At 36.8% G+C, this 18,358-nt stretch overlaps 2 protein-coding genes and 1 long non-coding RNA gene across 7 annotated transcripts; 1 reads left to right on the top strand and 2 right to left on the bottom strand.

Annotated features, from left to right (window-relative positions):
• Positions 1–337: 337 nt before the first annotated feature.
• On the bottom strand, positions 338–986 carry LOC121758509. Its single transcript, XR_006041489.1, has 2 exons — positions 890–986; positions 338–798 (listed from the first exon to the last, which is right to left on the bottom strand). It is a non-coding gene; the product is annotated as an uncharacterized LOC121758509 (long non-coding RNA).
• Positions 987–7,355: 6,369 nt separating this feature from the next.
• Positions 7,356–12,562, top strand: LOC121758871. 4 transcript variants are annotated; one of them, XM_042154291.1, is made up of 10 exons: positions 7,356–7,585; positions 8,365–9,094; positions 9,274–9,900; positions 10,002–10,070; positions 10,152–10,355; positions 10,462–10,513; positions 10,589–10,760; positions 10,837–11,175; positions 11,253–11,396; positions 11,931–12,562. In XM_042154291.1, the coding sequence occupies exons 3-8, from the start codon at positions 9,580–9,582 to the stop codon at positions 10,877–10,879; spliced, it is 861 nt and encodes a 286-aa protein (XP_042010225.1). In that variant the 5' UTR covers positions 7,356–7,585; positions 8,365–9,094; positions 9,274–9,579; the 3' UTR covers positions 10,880–11,175; positions 11,253–11,396; positions 11,931–12,562. The 4 variants fall into 4 exon arrangements, with proteins under 4 accessions (XP_042010225.1, XP_042010224.1, XP_042010222.1 ...); XM_042154290.1 differs by having other exon boundaries at positions 10,459–10,513; XM_042154288.1 differs by having other exon boundaries at positions 10,459–10,760; positions 10,837–10,934; positions 11,053–11,175.
• A 365-nt stretch (positions 12,563–12,927) lies between these two features.
• On the bottom strand, positions 12,928–14,770 carry LOC121758053 (protein FAR1-RELATED SEQUENCE 5-like). Of its 2 annotated transcripts, none has more exons than XM_042153490.1 (3): positions 14,678–14,770; positions 13,538–14,558; positions 12,928–13,443 (listed from the first exon to the last, which is right to left on the bottom strand). In XM_042153490.1, exons 2-3 carry the CDS (start codon positions 13,881–13,883, stop codon positions 13,031–13,033), a joined length of 759 nt encoding a protein of 252 aa, XP_042009424.1. In that variant the 5' UTR covers positions 13,884–14,558; positions 14,678–14,770; the 3' UTR covers positions 12,928–13,030. The 2 variants fall into 2 exon arrangements, with proteins under 2 accessions (XP_042009424.1, XP_042009425.1); XM_042153491.1 differs by having other exon boundaries at positions 14,678–14,764.
• Between the last annotated feature and the right edge of the window lie 3,588 nt (positions 14,771–18,358).

Below are 18,358 nucleotides of genomic sequence, written 5' to 3'. Positions count from 1 at the left end.
TGAACTAAATATGGTACCCAATGCAGCATTACAGGCTAATATTGAACAACATATAAAGAGGAAAATCCGATGTTGAGGCTAAATATCTGGATTTGTTTCTTCATTCCCTTACTTCTGTACTTCAATCATGTTGTTTCTTACTTCATTTACATTTTGAATTTGAATTTGTGTAGACTTTTTGCAAGCTTAAATAGAATAAACAAGATATATTGTAGGAATAGATTATTAATCTAACTTTATATGAAATATTTTCCATTTTTCAATAAATCATTGAAATGAACTAAGATTTCTGAAATGAACTAAATCTGTTACCCAATGCAGTAGTATAGCCTAATAATGAACAACATTAAAACGCGTGGTACTTTATTCAATGCTCATAACAGATGTATGTCGAATACAAAATTTGATCTGCTAAAATGATCATTTCTTCTTTAAATATGCCGCAATCATTTTCTCAACATCAATTTCAATGTGTTTGCTTTCCTCTTCGTAATACGCTGCTGTAACAATTTTGTTGTTGAAGCTTTCATGGCTGTTTTCGGCTAACATCAGCGTCGAACAATATTTAGCCCTCAAGCTTTGAAGGACACCCGAACTTGATTTCTTCAATCCACAATTCCAGCAACCTTCTCGCTCACCCTTGTACGTTTCCATATGCCGCATTAGAAATACTCCACAATCTTCAACGTTATCAACTGTCCTCCATGGCATTTTCAATCTCTGCATTTTGGAGTTGGACACTATCTTACAATATGCGTGGAGACCATTCTTGGTGAGGAAGTGACAAAAGTATGATCTCTGCATGTACAAAACAAATACATGTCATTTATAGTTGTGTGCATTCGTATGTATGTGTTATAAAATTCAAACATAAGAGAAGAATATGAACCAATGTTTCTGGAATGTGACCATAATTTATTGTGAGGTCATTGTCATCCCCGTTTGCAGAATTGTCTATTACAACAATAGCATTTCTCTTGAAGCAAAAACAAACAGCATATTAATGCTGATTTGCACATATGGGGAACAACACCTATTGAATGAATTAAAAAGCAACATGAATGAAGTAATAAAGTATACAAATGAAGTACTGTGAACAATCTGAAAAATGAAGTAACAGGCATCATGATTGAAGTAATATAGCGTACGAATGAAGTAACATGCATTATAAATGAAGTAATAAATTTTACGAATGAAGTACTATGAACAATCTGAAAAATGAAGTTACAGGCAACATGATTGAAGTAATATAGTGTACGAATGAAGTAACATGCATTATGAATGTTTTACTTGCATTCTTCCTAGTTGGAGAGGAAGTTTTACCTATACATAACAAACAGAGAATTAATATACAACATATCATCCACAATTATAGATAGTTCACTTGGAATAATATGTTACTTCATTATTAAGTGTTATTACTTCATTTTTAGAGTCTGTTACATCAATATAATGTTTTATTACTTCATTTCAGTCATAAACCCTACTATTTAAACAGAGCATTTATATTACTTCATCATTATAATTTATTACTTCATCTTATCAATTTACTACTTCATTGAAAAGAATATGTAGTTCATTTGTATGTGCAAACAACACAGAAGTCAAGTTCAATCCTAATACTAGGTAGTTCATAATTAGAGTCTGTTACTTCATTATGATGTTTCATTACTTCATTTAACAAATTTATATTACTTCAATATCATAACATTACTTCATCTTAACAATTTACTACTTCGTTAAAAAGAATATGTAGTTCATTTAAATGTGCAAACAGCGCAGCAGTGAAGTTTAATCCAAAAACACTAAATCCATACAACACAGTAAATAGATTGTTCATATATAGTGTCTATTACTTCCTTATTATGTTTTATTACCTCATTTTACCAATTTACTGCTTCATAGGATTATACATTGGGACTTTAATTTCATTTTATCAAATTACTACTTCATAACAAATAGTTTTTATACCTTCTTCGTCATCATTTTTCCTTCCAGCTGTCTTCTTTCGATAATATTTGAGTTCAGCTTTGACTAAAATCGGAAAGAAATTTAAGAATTAGATGAAGTAAATTAAGAATAAGAACTCTGGAAAGGTTCAAGGTATATTACCTTCACCGGATGTTCGGCCAGAACGTAACTGGCGTCCATTGTTGGTCGACGACTTCCTGGTGTCAACCATTTCAAATGTTTGATTAATCGATGATTAATCGACTTCCTGGAAATGTCGTCGATTTTAGTTCCGGTCGACGATTATCTCGTCGATTTGCAGAAGAGAAACTGTGGAATCCATCGATTTGAAGAAGAAGAAGAAGATAAAGGGAAAAATGACAATGAAGAGAAGCGAAAGATAAACGGCGCGAAGAAAGAGGGAGAAATGAGAAATGAAGAAACGCGTGAAGAAAGAGAAACGACAAATTTTGAAGGCTAAAGAGGTGTATTTTTACCCTAAATGGATTTTTACCCTAAATGGATTTTGACCAAAATATCCCTGGATTGAAGTAATTGTCTAACTAATGAATGAGTGAAATTAATAAAGCATGATCTAATCTCAGCCATTAAAAATTAGATCTAAGGGCTTAAATTTGGTCTCTAGTTCGGTCTTTAAGAGTGGATTTGTGAATAATGTGACTCTATATATATATATAGGGTTGTGATCAATTGAGATTTTTTAGCCTAATTGAGAATTGAGATGCATTATTAGCCACTCATTTTTATTAAATGAGTGGTCCAGAATTTACCACATGGAAAAATTTTTACATTAATTAATTGTGAAAGGGCAGAATGGTAATTTCATCATACATTTTATTTAATAAATATTTTTTTATTTTTTTAAAAAAATTAAATTTTTTTTTCGATTTTTTATTTTTTTATTATTTTTATTTTTTTTGTCAACTACATATACAATTCATCTCAACTACACACATATAATGTCAACTACATATACAATTCATGTCAACTGCACATATATAATGTCAACTACATATATGATTCATATCACCTATACACATATAATGTCAACTATAAGCTGTTGACATTTGATGTGCAGGCTATTGACATTTGATGTGCAGGGCTATTGACATTTGATGTGCAGGCTACACATCGTAGTTGACATCGCGTGAAAATTAAAAAAATTAAAAAAAAATTAAAAATTTTTTTAAAAATTTTTTAAAAAATAAAAAAATAAATTTTTTTAGTTGTTGACATTTTAATACGAGTTGTTGACATTTGATATTCTGGCTATTGAAATGAAATGACGATAATACCCTTAGTTGATATAATCTACTTGTAGTTGACATTTCAAAATGAGTGGCTGAAAATGCATCTCAATTCTCAATTAAGCTAAAAAATCTCAAGCTAACAAGACCCTATATATATATATAGGGGTGTGATAAAATACAAACTCTCTAAAATACAAACTATACAAACTTTAATCATACTCACTTAATACAATTAATCAACGGTTAATATAAGAGATTTTTCTAATGTCAACATTTTGACATCGAAAAATCAGAATTTGGACACCCCTGTCGACAGAATTTGTACACTCCGTACATCCCCCGGTGACATAATTTGTACATTCCGTTGACATCGACCCTCGGTGACAGAATTTGTACAGTCCGTTGACATAATTTGTACACTCCAGTGACATAGTTTGTATAGTTTGTATTTTAGAGAGTTTGTATTTGATCACACCTCTATATATATATATATATAATATATATATATATATATAGGGAGATGATCAAAATAAGTATGTGTTTAAATCCAGAAATGCAGACCAAATCTTGGCCCTAGGATTAGATGATCTAATGGTCAATAATTAACCAAAAACACGGAAGGTCATAATTAAGCAATTTTAGGTCATATTATAATATTTAGGTTTAATGTCATGCTAAGATCGTTTTAGGTCATGCTTTGTTAGCATGACCTAAAAATTACCTAATTATGACCTACAAGTGTCCTAATTATGATATTGTTCTGCGTTTCTGTATTTAAATCTAGTTTTGCATAGATCAAAACCCTATATATATATATATATATATATATATATATATATATATAGTCGTGATAAGATGATAACCCCTAAATATCGTAATAACCCTATAACCAAATCTGAACCACACATATTTCTAATCATGCGGTTGAGATTCAAACTTAGATTTACTTCATAAAAAAAAGTGCGGGGGTAAAACTGTCATTTCCCTCATTTAATTTCTGAATTTTGCCAAATATCACGTAAAATGATAAAATGATAGGTTTATTGCATAGAATGATAGTTTTGCCGGATAGAATGATACTCTGACTTGATAAAATGATACTTTTAACTGACTGATAAAATGATAAAATGATAGGTTTATTGCAGAGAATGATAGTTTTGCCGGATAGAATGATACCCTGAGTTGATAAAATGATACTTTTGACTGACTGATAAAATGATAAAATGATAGGTTTATTGCATAGAATGATAGTTTTGCCGGATAGAATGATACTCTGAGTTGATAAAATGGTACTTTTGACCGACTGATAAAATGATAGGTTTATTGCATAGAATGATAGTTTTGCTGGATAGAATGATACTCTGAGTTGATAAAATGATACTTTTGACCGACTGATAAAATGATAAAATGATAGGTTTATTGCATAGAATGATAGTTTTTCCGGATAGAATGATACTCTGAGTTGATAAAATGATACTTTTGACTGACTGATAAAATGATAAAATGATATATGTTAGGTTTATTGCATAGAATGATAGTTTTTCCGGATAGAATGATACTCCGAGTTGATAAAATGATACTTTTAGCTTATAAATGTTAGGTTTAGGGATGTCAAGGCCAACCCGCTCGGGTTGTCAGGCCATTCGGGTATGGGCTATTCGGGTTATGATTTTTTCGGGTTATAAAAGTTCGACCCTAACCCTAACCCTTCGGGTTTCGGGCTAACCCACCGGGTTATTCGGGCCAATGCGTATTTTTAATTCTTTTAATATTTTCAAAAAAATAATACATATTTTAAATTTTCTTTAATTATATACATATTTTTAATTAATCATTCAACAATGAAATATGTATTTTAATTTTCTTTAATATTTAAAAAAAATTAAGTTATTTAAATTTATATAACTTATTCATTACATAATTATTTACAAAATATTCAATCAATAGTATGTTTATGTTTATGTATTTAAAACATAAATCAACACTTTGTTTCAAAATTCAAACATAAATCAATTCATAGAAAATTGAATAAAATTTTCATAACGTGAGAGGTGCATCGTAGATGTAACAAAAATATTTTGAATTGTTAAAGAGTGAATTATTAAGATGCCAGTTAATTGAATTATGATTGATCAAATTTAATTTATTCCAGCGGTAAATAAGTCAAATAATAATTTATCTTTGTTTTAAGAATCATCAAAGTACGCATAATTCAATGACGAAGCGGCGTCAAAACACTTTGCACTAAAAGAAAGCTTTTATGTACGAGTATTTATGAATCCATGAACCACATAGTGATTTTTTTTCGTGATCTTATATAGTCGGTTGACGTATTTGGATTTTACATGGTTTTAGAGGGTTGTCTTGGATGATTTTGATTATATTTCTGTATTTTGGTATGTTTACATGTTTGTTGAGAAATGATAGAAAATGAATTAGAAAATGTACACAAAATATGTGGATGTGCAGCAGCCTTGTTTGAGTCAATGTTTCTCGTACTTTTGAAGTCTGATAAACCACTAATACATATCATTCTCTTCGTCTTTGAAAGAGCTTCGCGTGGATATATTGCATGCCTCAATAGGAGCTTTGCAGAGAAAGTTATCACCGTTACAAAAACTGCTCGTTGTGCAGAAGCCTTCAACCCGACGGGCCGACCCGTAACCCGAACGGGCCAGCCCGCCTAACCATACAACCCGAACGGGTCAGCCCGAATGGTCTGATTTTAAATTCGGGCTGCGAAATTACAACCCTAACCCTGTATTTTTATCGGGTTATTCGGGCCGGCCCGCGGGTTCCGGGTTACATTGACATCCCTAGTAAGGTTTACTGCATAAATTGATAGTTTTGCCGGATAGAATGATACTTTCAGCCGAAAGAATGATAGTTTTGCCGGGTAGAATGATACTTTCAGCCGATAGAATGATAGGTATTTTTGGTGTATAAAATGACATTTTTGTTAAATAAAATGATACTTTTACCTGATAAAATGATAATCTAAGCGGATAAAATGACAGTAACCTTATAAAAATGATACTCTGAGTTGATAAAATGATACGTTTACTGCTTTGTAGATTTGTATATTATGTATTGTGCCGATTATATTAGGTATATTAGGTTTATCATTTTATCAGTCAGTCAAAAGTATCATTTTATCAACTCAGAGTATGATTCTATCCGGCAAAACTATCATTCTATGCAATAAACCTAACATATATCATTTTATCATTTTATCAGTCAGTCAAAAGTATCATTTTATCAACTCAGAGTATCATTCTATCCAGCAAAACTATCATTCTATGCAATAAACCTAACATATATCTTTTTATCATTTTATCAGTCAGTCAAAAATATCATTTTATCAACTCAGAGTATCATTCTATCCAGCAAAACTATCATTCTATGCAATAAACCTAACATATATCATTTTATCAGTCAGTCAAAAGTATCATTTTATCAACTCAGAGTATCATTCTATCCGGCAAAACTATCATTCTATGCAATAAACCTAACATATATCATTTTATCAGTCAGTCAAAAAGTATCATTTTATCAACTCAGAGTATCATTCTATCTGGCAAAACTATCATTCTATGCAATAAACCTAACATATATCATTTTACGTGATATTTGGCGAAATTCAGAAATTAAATGAGGGAAATGACATATTATCATTTTATCAACTCAGAGTATCATTCTATCCAGCAAAATTATCATTCTATGCAATAAACCTAACATATATCATTTTATCATTTTACGTGATATTTGGCGAAATTTAGAAATTAAATGAGGGAAATGACATATTTACCCCCGCATTTTTTTATGAAGTAAATCTAAGTTTGAATCTCAACCACAAGATTAGAAAATATGTGTGGTTCAGATTTAGTTATAGGGTTATTACGTGATTTAGGGATTATCATATGATCACAACTCTCTCTCTATATATATATATATAGGGCATGATAATCTACAAACCTCCTAAGATACAAACTATGCAAACTTTAATCCTAAACATTTAATAGAATTAATCTACGGTTAGTATAGATTATATTCCTAAAGTCAACATTACCTACACAACTGTCCACTAAGGGCAATTTAGTGATGAAATTAAGCAACCCAAATAATTAGTTTCGTTGAGATTTGCAATCCCGTCAATTAAGCCTTTCAACACCCCACCCCTTAATCACGTATCATCTCTCTCCTTTCCTCCATTCTAACCATTCGACTTTTGACGCCACTCAATCGCCGTTCTTCGAAGCGCCAATCCTCCAACAATTCTTCGTCGGTGTTGAAGCGACCACTCTTCCGCGGTGACATGAGTTCTGCGAGGCGAACGGGACAAGCGGCAGGAGAGTCTTCTGGAGGTGAGGTTTCCGGCTGAAAACCCTAGTTTCAAGACCGGTGACGTTCTGTAGCCATGGGTTTGTTGTTTAGTTTTTAACAGTCAATATTTTTAGATTTTTTTAATTTTCGTGGTTAAATATGCTGCAAGTAGTGAACCGATTAAAATTCGTTTCGTTAAACTCTGAATTTTGGTAGAAATTGTGTTATTGACATTCTGAAGTGTATAAGACCATTTGGTTGTGCGCTGTAAATGTTTTGTTGTGGCTGATGGTGGTTTTTGGTTTGTTTTCTTTGAATAATATCTTGCTGACATGGTTCGAGATGAATACCTAATTTGTATTTCGGTTCCGGTTGTTTCCAGTGATGAATGCATCAGGTTTAGTATTTGGATAAGTTCCCGTTGACCTTAAAAGTGAAATTGATGTAAACAGTTTGTTGGTCTCTGATCATGTTGACGTTGAATTAGGATAAGTCCCGTTTGTTGATCTGTGCTTGATCTGGTATGTAGACATAATATGGTGGTGACATTGAATTTGACATGGTAGTCTAGCTTTGTTTGGCTGATCCTATTGAGTTTATCATTGCTTGTTCTGTTGGATATGTTTTAATGTTTGAGAGACATATTGCATATGCGTGGTGGAATGGTCTGTTGACCTTGATTTTATAGTGGTTTTTTATGAAATGTCCATGGTGATAATACACATGTCGGGGTGTTGATGTGTGTTCTTGCTATGTTGTTATTGGTTGTCAATTTTTTATTTTCATTTACGTCACTTATTGACGGTTGTTATTTGATCAGCGAAACGTCTACGAAAAGGGAAATCAGTAGACGATGGGGAGTTGAGTGGGAAGAGGACAAGACTAGCTGGAAAGCCTTCAACAGCTGTTGTTGGCGTCCCTGTACATGCAAGAGACCTCAATTGAGGATCAAGAGAACCACTCGTTTTTTCCAGCGCATCCTGAAGTCTCTGAACGAAAGGTAGAAAACCGTTGTTAGGCAGCTCGGCTTTGGTGGACTACTCGACTATAATGTGGCCTCTGTTCCGGGAACATTAGCGTATTGGCTATTAGAGCATTTTAACCACCTACGGTGCAGTCTTATGCTTCCTAATGGTGTTGAGGTAGTTATTGACACGAATGACGTCGAGCTTATTTTTGGTTTCCCAAATGGTGGGATTACAATTGATCGATGCAACAGAAACACATGCATCAAATACCTGGAAACCATTCCACTTGATGAGGAGGCTGATATGAATGATATGCAGACAAAGGTCCTAGAAACGAAGATGCTACAAGAAACTGGGGGGGGGGTAATTTTTAAGAAAATATTCTTGTTATTGCTGGAAACTACTCTCATTGAGACCTCCCCTTGTGGCTATGTCAGACCCCGAATTGTTGACATTCTCGGTGATTTGCAGAAGGTAAAGAAGCACAATTGTAGGTACTTGCTAGACAATCTGTTGAGGACGCGCGAGCTGTGGAAGAATAACAAATCCAAGGTTTTCAGCGGGCCAGTAGTTTTCCTAGTGGTATGTCGTTCGTCTATTCCATCCATGCCATTGAATTGTTGCTATTATGTTGACATGGTTTTGTGTGTGAATATGTATCTGTTGTTGACATTTGGGGTTGAGCTCAAAGCACTGTTTTGTATCTGATTTTGGGGTTGGTGATGACATTTTTGCTGAATTAATTTTGTTATTTACTGCAGGCCTTCTACGTCGATCGAGTAGTGCATCGTAGGAGATGTGTGGCACGTGTCATTCCTAGAATAAAGGGATGGACGGCCGAACTATTGAAAGAGAGAGAGGACGGGGAAATGAAAGAAGCTGATTTTGGTCTTGGACGAGTGACTTCACAGTTGGATGAGAATGAAATGGGGGGTGCGGAAATGACAACAGAAGTACAACCACCGGCTACTGAAGATGTTGTTGAACCGCCTACCACTGAAGATGGTGAACCGTCGTCCACTTAAGATGTTGTTGAAGAGAGATATTCTTCGGATGAAGTGGTGTATATGGGGAGTGTTTGGGGGGCAACCAAACACATAGGCGATGGTTTGAAGATGCTGGCCAAGGAATTAAATCAAGCTCCTCCAGAAACCAGGAAGAAGGACAGCTTTAGAATAACGTGTGACACTCTCCGGAGGGCGTTTAGGTTGGACGAAAAGGACTTTGACCCTGTGGAGTCAATGACGCAGTCGCAAACTGCCAATTATAGTGTCGCGGAAAACTGGTCAGAGTCCTTGAAATCTCTGTTGGACGCGGCTGATGAAATGGAAATTCTAGAAAACAAAGACGATTACCCAAGCTTCAGCCTTGGGTTCGATTCCAGCCAGGTTAAGTATATATCATACATTGTTTCCTGTTATAAAAACACTTCCCAGATAACATATCTGTTGATATACTTAATGAAAGTGTGATGTTGTGTACATTGTAGGATGATGACGCTTGTCAACCTGAAGCAGAACCTCAACCTGAGACAGACAATACAGCACATGATGAAGAGGTTTGATGGCCTCCGTTTTTTTTACTTTTTGTCTTTTAATTTGATTGCTTACTAAATCATCTTATCTTACTTTCCGTGAAGGGTGATGCGTCGGAGTACGAGCTAAGAGACCCAGCCGACCTTTTTTTCAGTGGGGATGACGTGGTATCCCAGGACTGGGAGAGAGGGGACACTGCTGTTTTGGGAGGTTGCGGTCTGGATTTGATTGATGTTAGTGACATTGGAAAAGAGTTGGCTGTCATAGAGCCTGTGGCTAGTGCTATTGCGCGTGATGTTGTGTCGGAGGTAAGTAAAGCAACTGAAATTAAACTTGTTGGATCTAAGTAGGGGTACTTACATTTGCCAACAATTAGTGACGGTGTATATTTCCCTGTTTTTAATGATGTAGCAGGACGCCATAGACGTAGCCGTTTGCTCTGCCGTGGAAGCAGTCCTGGAGCTAGGTGATGTTGCTTTCGAAACACAAACAGATACGGTGGGTGCTGATGCATGTATATTACCTGTACATCGAGATGCAGAGATGACTCGTGAACAGAGCACGTATGCTGAAATACAACCTGCTCTAGCAAGGAGACTCAGACTGCCTGCAAGGAGAAGAGAGGGTGCAGCATCAACGCGTATCAGCCCAACATGGACTCGAGAAGAGAGGGATTGTTACCAATTCCTTCTTGCGACACTCTACATGTGGACGTAAGAAAAAAATCTTATTAACTTTTGTTGTTTTAATCAAAGTGACCGCAGTGAATAACTTATGGTTGAAATCTAGGGATCATGTTATTTACGCTGACGATGCTGTGGAAGCCACATGAGGCTGTTGACTCTGAAGTTATCGATGTTTGGGCTTCTTATCTGAATGGCATGGAGGTGCATAAACCAACACAGAAGCCCAGCAGATTGTTTGTCACAACGGCTGCGACAATGAGTGTACTGTTAATATAATGTACTTTTGTTTTTGTCTAATGACAATATGTAACGATTGCAGACATACAATGTGGTTGAACGGAGAGCTAGTAGGTTAAATTTTGAAGCTGAATTAACATTCTGCGATGAAATAGATGGTCAATTCAATGGCGATGGACGTTTTGACATCACACATTATGATTTGGTACTTGTTCACTTGTTTAACCAAAAGCGAACTCCCTGAAAAATAAAAAAACTCATCAATTGTATTGGTGTGTGCAGATTTTTTTCCCTATATATTCAAAGAGGCATTAGTATTTAGTGTGCTTTTCATTGAAGACTGGGGTTGCGGATGTGCTAGACCAGGTTGTGCCCGAGAACGGTATTCCAGATCGGGCCAAATATGGGAGGGACTTGGATCTACTAGTAAGTATAATGTGTGAACTGGATTGAAAATCGGATGTGTTCGGTATTTTTTATGATAAATTAGCGTTTATATTGTCGTTAGTGTGCCTGTGGTATGACATTTAATTACCTTGAACTGTTAAGTACCGAAACTTGGATGCATACCGTGACATTTTTTTGTTGAAATTTATCGGAATATACATCTGCTGAAATCTGCATATCTGTTGTGCGAACTTGTGAAATGCAACATGTGTTGGTATTTGTTGGTATGGAAATGGTCGGATGTGTTTGGCACTCCTTGACATGGCCTTGACATGTTGACATTTTTTTGTTGATATATATCGGTATATAAATCTGTTGAAATCTGCATATCGGCTGTGTGAACTTGTGAAATGCAATCTGTGGTGACATTTGCTAACATCTGCTTACATTTGTACGTTTGTTTTGTCATTGGCTATTTACATTTGGATTACATTGACATTTATCTTTACATAATTTTTTAATCGGCCAAGGCTGACATAAAGGATCTTACTTAACCCCTGAACTTTTGTGCAGATGGATTGTCTTGGTTTTTATCTCAAGTCTAAGAGATTCGACAAACTGTCTGAGATCATAATCAAGGAGCGTAGTATGCGCTTGCTGGTATTCCCATGGAAGACGACTCAAGCCACTAATGACTCGGGTGTATTCCTGATGCGACACATGAAGACTTACTTGGGAAACCCGGCAAATTTAATGACAATGGGTCTTCAAGGAGTTAGTGTGAGGCTTTTGCAGATTCTGAGGGGAGATATTACAAGGACATGCTCCTTGCACCGTTCAACGATTGCAGAGAACGTTTCTCGTCTTACATTAGTCATTACATCAATGTGACTCCCAACTTCCGTACAGATTATGCGAGGCAAGTTAATGGAATGTTGAACATGGCGCCCCACAACGAGCAACCCAATAAGCAGGCAATGAAGAAAAGCAAGTTAACTTGAGTAGATTTGGAATTCACTAGTTGTTGTTTAAACGATAATGGTAGTTGTTTAAATATTGGTATTCACCTTTAGATGCTAATGTTAGTTGTGGGATACTGGTAATTGCTATTTTGGCTTGTGGAGGTCTTTTTTGTTTAGTGGAGCATCAACATTAAGAATGTCTTTCAGTTAATGAAACATGTTATTGATGTCCTCTCTGGTTTATATTGGTATTGCATTATTTTTTGTCCAGTTTCTCCATTACTTTTTCAACAGGTTTCACCATAAATTGAAGACATGGAATATTAAAAGAGGTCTGGGTTCAAGTCAGCCTCATCGTATTACAACAAATATGAAGCCAATTTAAATAGGGGTGTTGACATTTGGAATGAATTGAGTGAGTATGAACAAGTGTGTAATATGAAGCCAATTTAATTAGGGGTGTTGACATTTGGAATGAATGGTGTCAGTATTAAAAATGCATGCATCTCGCACGATTAAAACAAAGAAGGGTGCCAATGTGATACTTAAAACTTGAGACTGAATACTTCAAACTGAAACCAAACTACATACGTAGACATGTACCGACTTTCAATTCTGAAAAAATGGGTTACATAAAAATGCACTATTGTTATAAAAAATGCAGATTAATCATACAAACCAAATAACAAATGAACAGCAAATCCACTAAAGCTACATATTGGACTTTCCTTTCTCCCTGTCACAATTCATTGCATCGTGATGACCCATTTCTCGACACTTTGCACATCGCCTCTTAGGTTTGTTGTGTAGTATGATAGCCTTCTCTACTGATGATTGAATTCTTCTTCCAGAAGTGCTGCCGGATCCCTTTGTACTCACTACATTAGGAGGGTGCACGCTAACAACGTTTGGTCGAGCTAACCCATACAGGTTCTCACTCCTCTGTGATTTACCCATGGAAGACACGGAAGGTACTGTATCACCGACGAGTTTATGACTTAATTCTTCCATTCCATCGAATAATGCAAAAATGTCGCCGCCATTGCTCTGTGCTCGTTGAAATAAACGAAAGTACAACGAATGTAGTTTGGTTGCTACAACACGTTTATCATCGACTTGGGAATCTGCATAAGCCCAACATTAGTAGTATAGCAATATGATGACATTACATATGAACGAAGCATTTGAAAAAAAAACTGTATGACGTTGAATACGAACCTGCAGATGTCGATGCCTCCTCACTCGGATCATTGTGTACTGATTTCAACAAAGGCGTCTTCAACCACCTTGTACCAATATATGTTCCTGACATTTCTTTCACGTCATGGTTTTTGAACAACCAAAAAATGAGGGAACATAATATTCCACGCCGCAGAAACAACTTGCAATCGCAGTGGTACGATTCGGTGCCAACTTCATGACGGATGACACCTTTGTTTCGATGGCTGTCCATTATTGTGTAAATCTCAGTATTGTCCTCCATCTCAAAGTGAGACATTCTGCAACGACGATGAGCCTCGACGATCTCATCTTGAACTTGCTGAAAGATGTGATCTGTATACATAGCCGTGCGTGTTTCTCAAATAAAAGCTTTGTTCACAGGATGGGGACTTTTGAAGCATCAGAGAAATCGAGCCTTTCAGTTATGTTACGCTGAGCATCTAACGCGCTATTGTAGTGCATCACAAAGTCAGCGAGATTAAAATGTGGTTTTGTGTACCTTTTGAAAAAGCTGTTCACGGACTCAGAGAATGATGTTGTCTTCAACAACGACCCCATTGGGAAATCCCTAAAATATGCTGGAATCCAATACTCTCGTTGTGTGAACATGGTAGTGAACCAAGATTCATTTTGTAAACCATGTTGGTCCACAATGGTCAACCAAGTTTCTTCAAATTCCTCTGGCTCCAACAATTCAGACCATATACAAGAGTCAAAATCCTTCTTCAACTCTTCGTTAGCAAGTATTCTTTTGGGAACCTTTTCAGGAAGCTTCATCATTATGTGCCACATGCACCAACGATGCCAGGTACTAGTTAGAACTCGTTCTATAGCAAGTTTCATCCCCCAATCCTGGTCGGTAATTATCAACTTAGGCGCAAAACCCATACAATCGACAAACTCACTGAGCAACCAAGAAAATGCGTCAGCTCCCTCATTTGACACGAATCCGGCACCAAACGTAACAGGGCATCCGTGGTTGTCTTTTCCAGTGAATGGCCCAAACACCATGTAATACCTATTCAACAAGCATATCAAGCAACGAACATTAGCAAACTGTCAACAAGAACTCAACACAACACCTTAATTGTGAGCCTAATAAAAAGATTAAAGAAAATGTCAGACACATGTGATTACCTGTTTGTTGAGTAGGTAGTATCGAAGGATACAATGTCATCGAACATCTTGTAGTTCTTAAAAAGAGAACAAAAAGGCTTCACAGGACGTAGGCAGCAAGTTTGTGGGTAACAAGTTGCTAACATTCATTCCCCTAATCATTCCCCTTTTGTCAGAGCATTAAATGCTTCTCTGCTAACATTTAATGCAGTAATAAATGATATGTCAGAAATCTATCCTAAAGGATTTTTTTTTTCATCCTTGTGTTGCCATACAAAATCAATTCTCACAAAATTCTCTGACACTTGAGATATGGTTGTATGATACCACATTAAATGCTGCTGAAATAAAAACGGACTTGTATCAGCTTTTTATATTGCCTTGTCTTTCAGTACTTATTAAAAAAAATTGTTTATTATTGTTTATTTTGGTGTAGGAAAGCACCCGTTTCAAGCTCGTGGCTGTCCGCGTTGTAGTTCCCGATCTTCTTTTAGAACGAAGGATGTATTAAATTAAATTTTATTGGACCTTTATCGGATGTATCAGATCTAATCGCGTAAAAGTTACTTATTTAGATACTCGAGCTAATAATATAGTCTCTTAATAATATCGGCTTAGCGGGTCGTTACAAATATAATTTTCAGCTAAATAGAATAGCTCTTATTTTTCCATCATGATTAATCTGTACTTCTTCAATTCAACTGAATATTATATTAAATAAAAAATTTAATAGTTTTAATCAATATTTATAGTGTCCATGAATTAATAGTTTTAATTGATATTTAAAAATCGAAATTTAAAATTCAATTTTATAAATTAAATCTAATATTGAAATAAAGAAACAGAGTGAAGGATGGCAAAAAGGAAGAAGAATGATAATTCTGAAATAATATCAGATTTAGTACATCACTGAAATAATATCAGATTTAAAATGTTAAAAGTGTAAAAAGACCAAATTGCCCAAACCCCTCCCCCCCAAAAAAACCCCAAAAGGGTATTTTCGTCCCGAAATAGTGAAAATGATCATTTTCGATATAAACGCTTAGTCCAGGGTTGTCTGGGGATATTTTGAAAGTCCAGAGACTAATGGCGAGATAAACGCATAGTCCATGGACTGTTTTTGTAGTTCACTCTTTTTAAAAATAGGGACATTTGAAACGACACGAGTTTAATGCTCAATTTGGTAAAGTAAGAGAGATGGAGAAAAAAATTGGTAAAGTAGGAGAGAGGGAGAGAAAAAAGTGACATCAGGCGCCCCATTGCGGGATCGGCGGACGATGGTCGTGGACGATGGCACGCGTTTTTAATTTTTTGTATAAATACCCCTACCCCACCTTCATTTGTAACGTTTCATTTCACAATTTCACTCTCGAAACTCACATTTTAATTATTACTACGAAATGGATTCAAGTCCCAAGAGTCCGATGTTTAGGGAGGTGCGTTGGCCGGGTACAGAACCCGCCGAATATTGTCTGTTCGACGCCAACACGCAGTACGATCCCGAATTCAGCACGAAATCGTACGGTTTGTCTGACATGGAGCCGTCACCAAACCGACCTGTCGCCCCTCCCGCCGCGCTGCCGCCGCCGCCGACGCCACCCCTTCCGCCCCCGCCAAAAAGAAGCAGACCCGGCACCGCGCGCAGAAGTTGCCACCTCCGAGAAATTGTGAAGAGTACGCCCCCGGCCGTACGAACTACCAGCCGGAAGAAACCCTCATATTGGCGAGGTGTTGGGTGGACATATCGGAGGACCCGATATTCGCGAACAACCAGAGGCAGGTGGCGTACTGGGAGCGCATCGCCGAGCGCTACAATGCGGCGAAGCCGCCGAACGCGTACAAGCACCAACGGGAGCAGCTCCACAAGCACTGGGACCAGGTGAAGAAGCAAATCAACCTGTTCTCGACCGAGTACGAGAAGTGTGCGAGGGAGCAGGGGAGCGGCGAGAGCTTGAGCGACGTGAGTTCCAAGGCGTTGTTGTCGTACCAGTCCCTGTACGGCGAGTTCAAGCACGAGGCCATCTGGGCGCTCTTGAGGGACAAGCAGAAGTTCCAAGGCGGGATTCTGCACACCGGGGCGACAAAGAGGACGAAGACCACCGAAGCTGGTGGTTACATGAGCAGCGAAAGGGGAACTCGTCCGGTGGACCTCAACCGGACGTAGAGGACATTGGGAGTTCCGGCTCACCGATGTCCTCCCTACGTCCCATAGGCGTCAAGGCTGCGAAGGCCAAGGGGAAGGCGGCGGCGACATCATCCTCGACCGCCGCCGCCCAATTGCCGATCCCGGTCCTGCTCCCGACCCCGAACCTGACGGCCGCCGCGTACGAGCAGTTGGCAACAGCCTCGATGGCGAAGACGTTGTTGCAGACGCACAAGGCCCTCAAGAAGTGTACGGACCTCGCCGAAGCCGAATATCTCCGGGGGTTGATCGATGAGCTGCGCCGGAAGTTGGGAATTGCGTAGATTATCCAACTTGAATCGTGTAACTTTTGTTTAATGAATGCAAACTTCGCCGGTTTTTAGTTAATCGTTGTGTTTTTTAATTTAGTTTGCATTACATATTTGAAAACATTTAAATTAATTAACAAAATAATAGTAACATATAGGGCGCGCCTTAGGGCGCCCCATTACAGGTGGGGGGTAAGAGGATAAAACTGATAACGTGGCGCGCCATGGGGCGCGCCTTAGGGCGCCCCATTGCTAATGGCCCACCTTAGGGCGCCCCATTGCTAATGGCCTTATAACATATAAAAGGTACATATATTTTTGGTAGAACCACCGATACTCGCATTAGGGCGCCCCATTGCTAATGGTCTTATAACATATATAAGGTACATATATTTTTGGTAGAACCACCGATACTCTGATACTCCATTTGGATAATTCAATTCATATTTTCATTCTATTGCATTATACAAAGAATGATCTAAAAGAAAGAGTGTAGAGTGTTGTTGCATAGACACGAATGTGGATTAGTATTTGGATTTGGTTCCAATTTTTTCGAAAAATCAAAGCAAAATCGAAGATTAATACAACCACTAATTGTCGGTGACACGTATGTCCGTCGTTATTTTTCCACGAAATAATGACACGGAAGAATGGCGATGATAATTTTTTAATCTTATTTATACTATTTGTCAATGGATTAACGACGGACTTAGATGAAATGTTATAATAACAAAAAATTAGTATATACTCCCTCCACCCGTGAAAGTTTGTCACACTTCTTTTCTGTACTCGTTTTATAAAAATAATAATAAATAATTAAAGTGGAGACATAGTAAACTAAGAGAGAGAATAATTTAATTAAGACTTTTCTCTACAACATTCTCTTTCTTACTTTACTCTCTCCACTTTAACTGTTTATTATTTTTACAAAATGATTGTAGAAAAGAAGTATGACAAACTTTCAGGGACAAAGGGAGTATGATTTAAGTCTAATAGGTTAGCACGGACTTATTAACAGGAGTGTGTTATAATGCTAACATTTCTTAAATTACTAACTTGTTAGCTCATTAACGCAGTGTATTAAAAATGTCAACACGATCACATTAAAATGTCAACAGAAATTTGTGTTGACATTTTAATATACTGTATTAACATTTTAAATATCAATGTAAACATAGTGTATTAAAATATCAACTAAGTTTATGTTGACATTCTAATGTCATCGTATTGACATTTATAATACTACAATGT

This window comes from Salvia splendens, chromosome 12 (genome assembly GCF_004379255.2).
Source record: "Salvia splendens isolate huo1 chromosome 12, SspV2, whole genome shotgun sequence".
Classification (NCBI taxonomy): Eukaryota; Viridiplantae; Streptophyta; class Magnoliopsida; order Lamiales; family Lamiaceae; genus Salvia; species Salvia splendens.
This window is presented reverse-complemented; position numbering and strand designations above follow the sequence as displayed.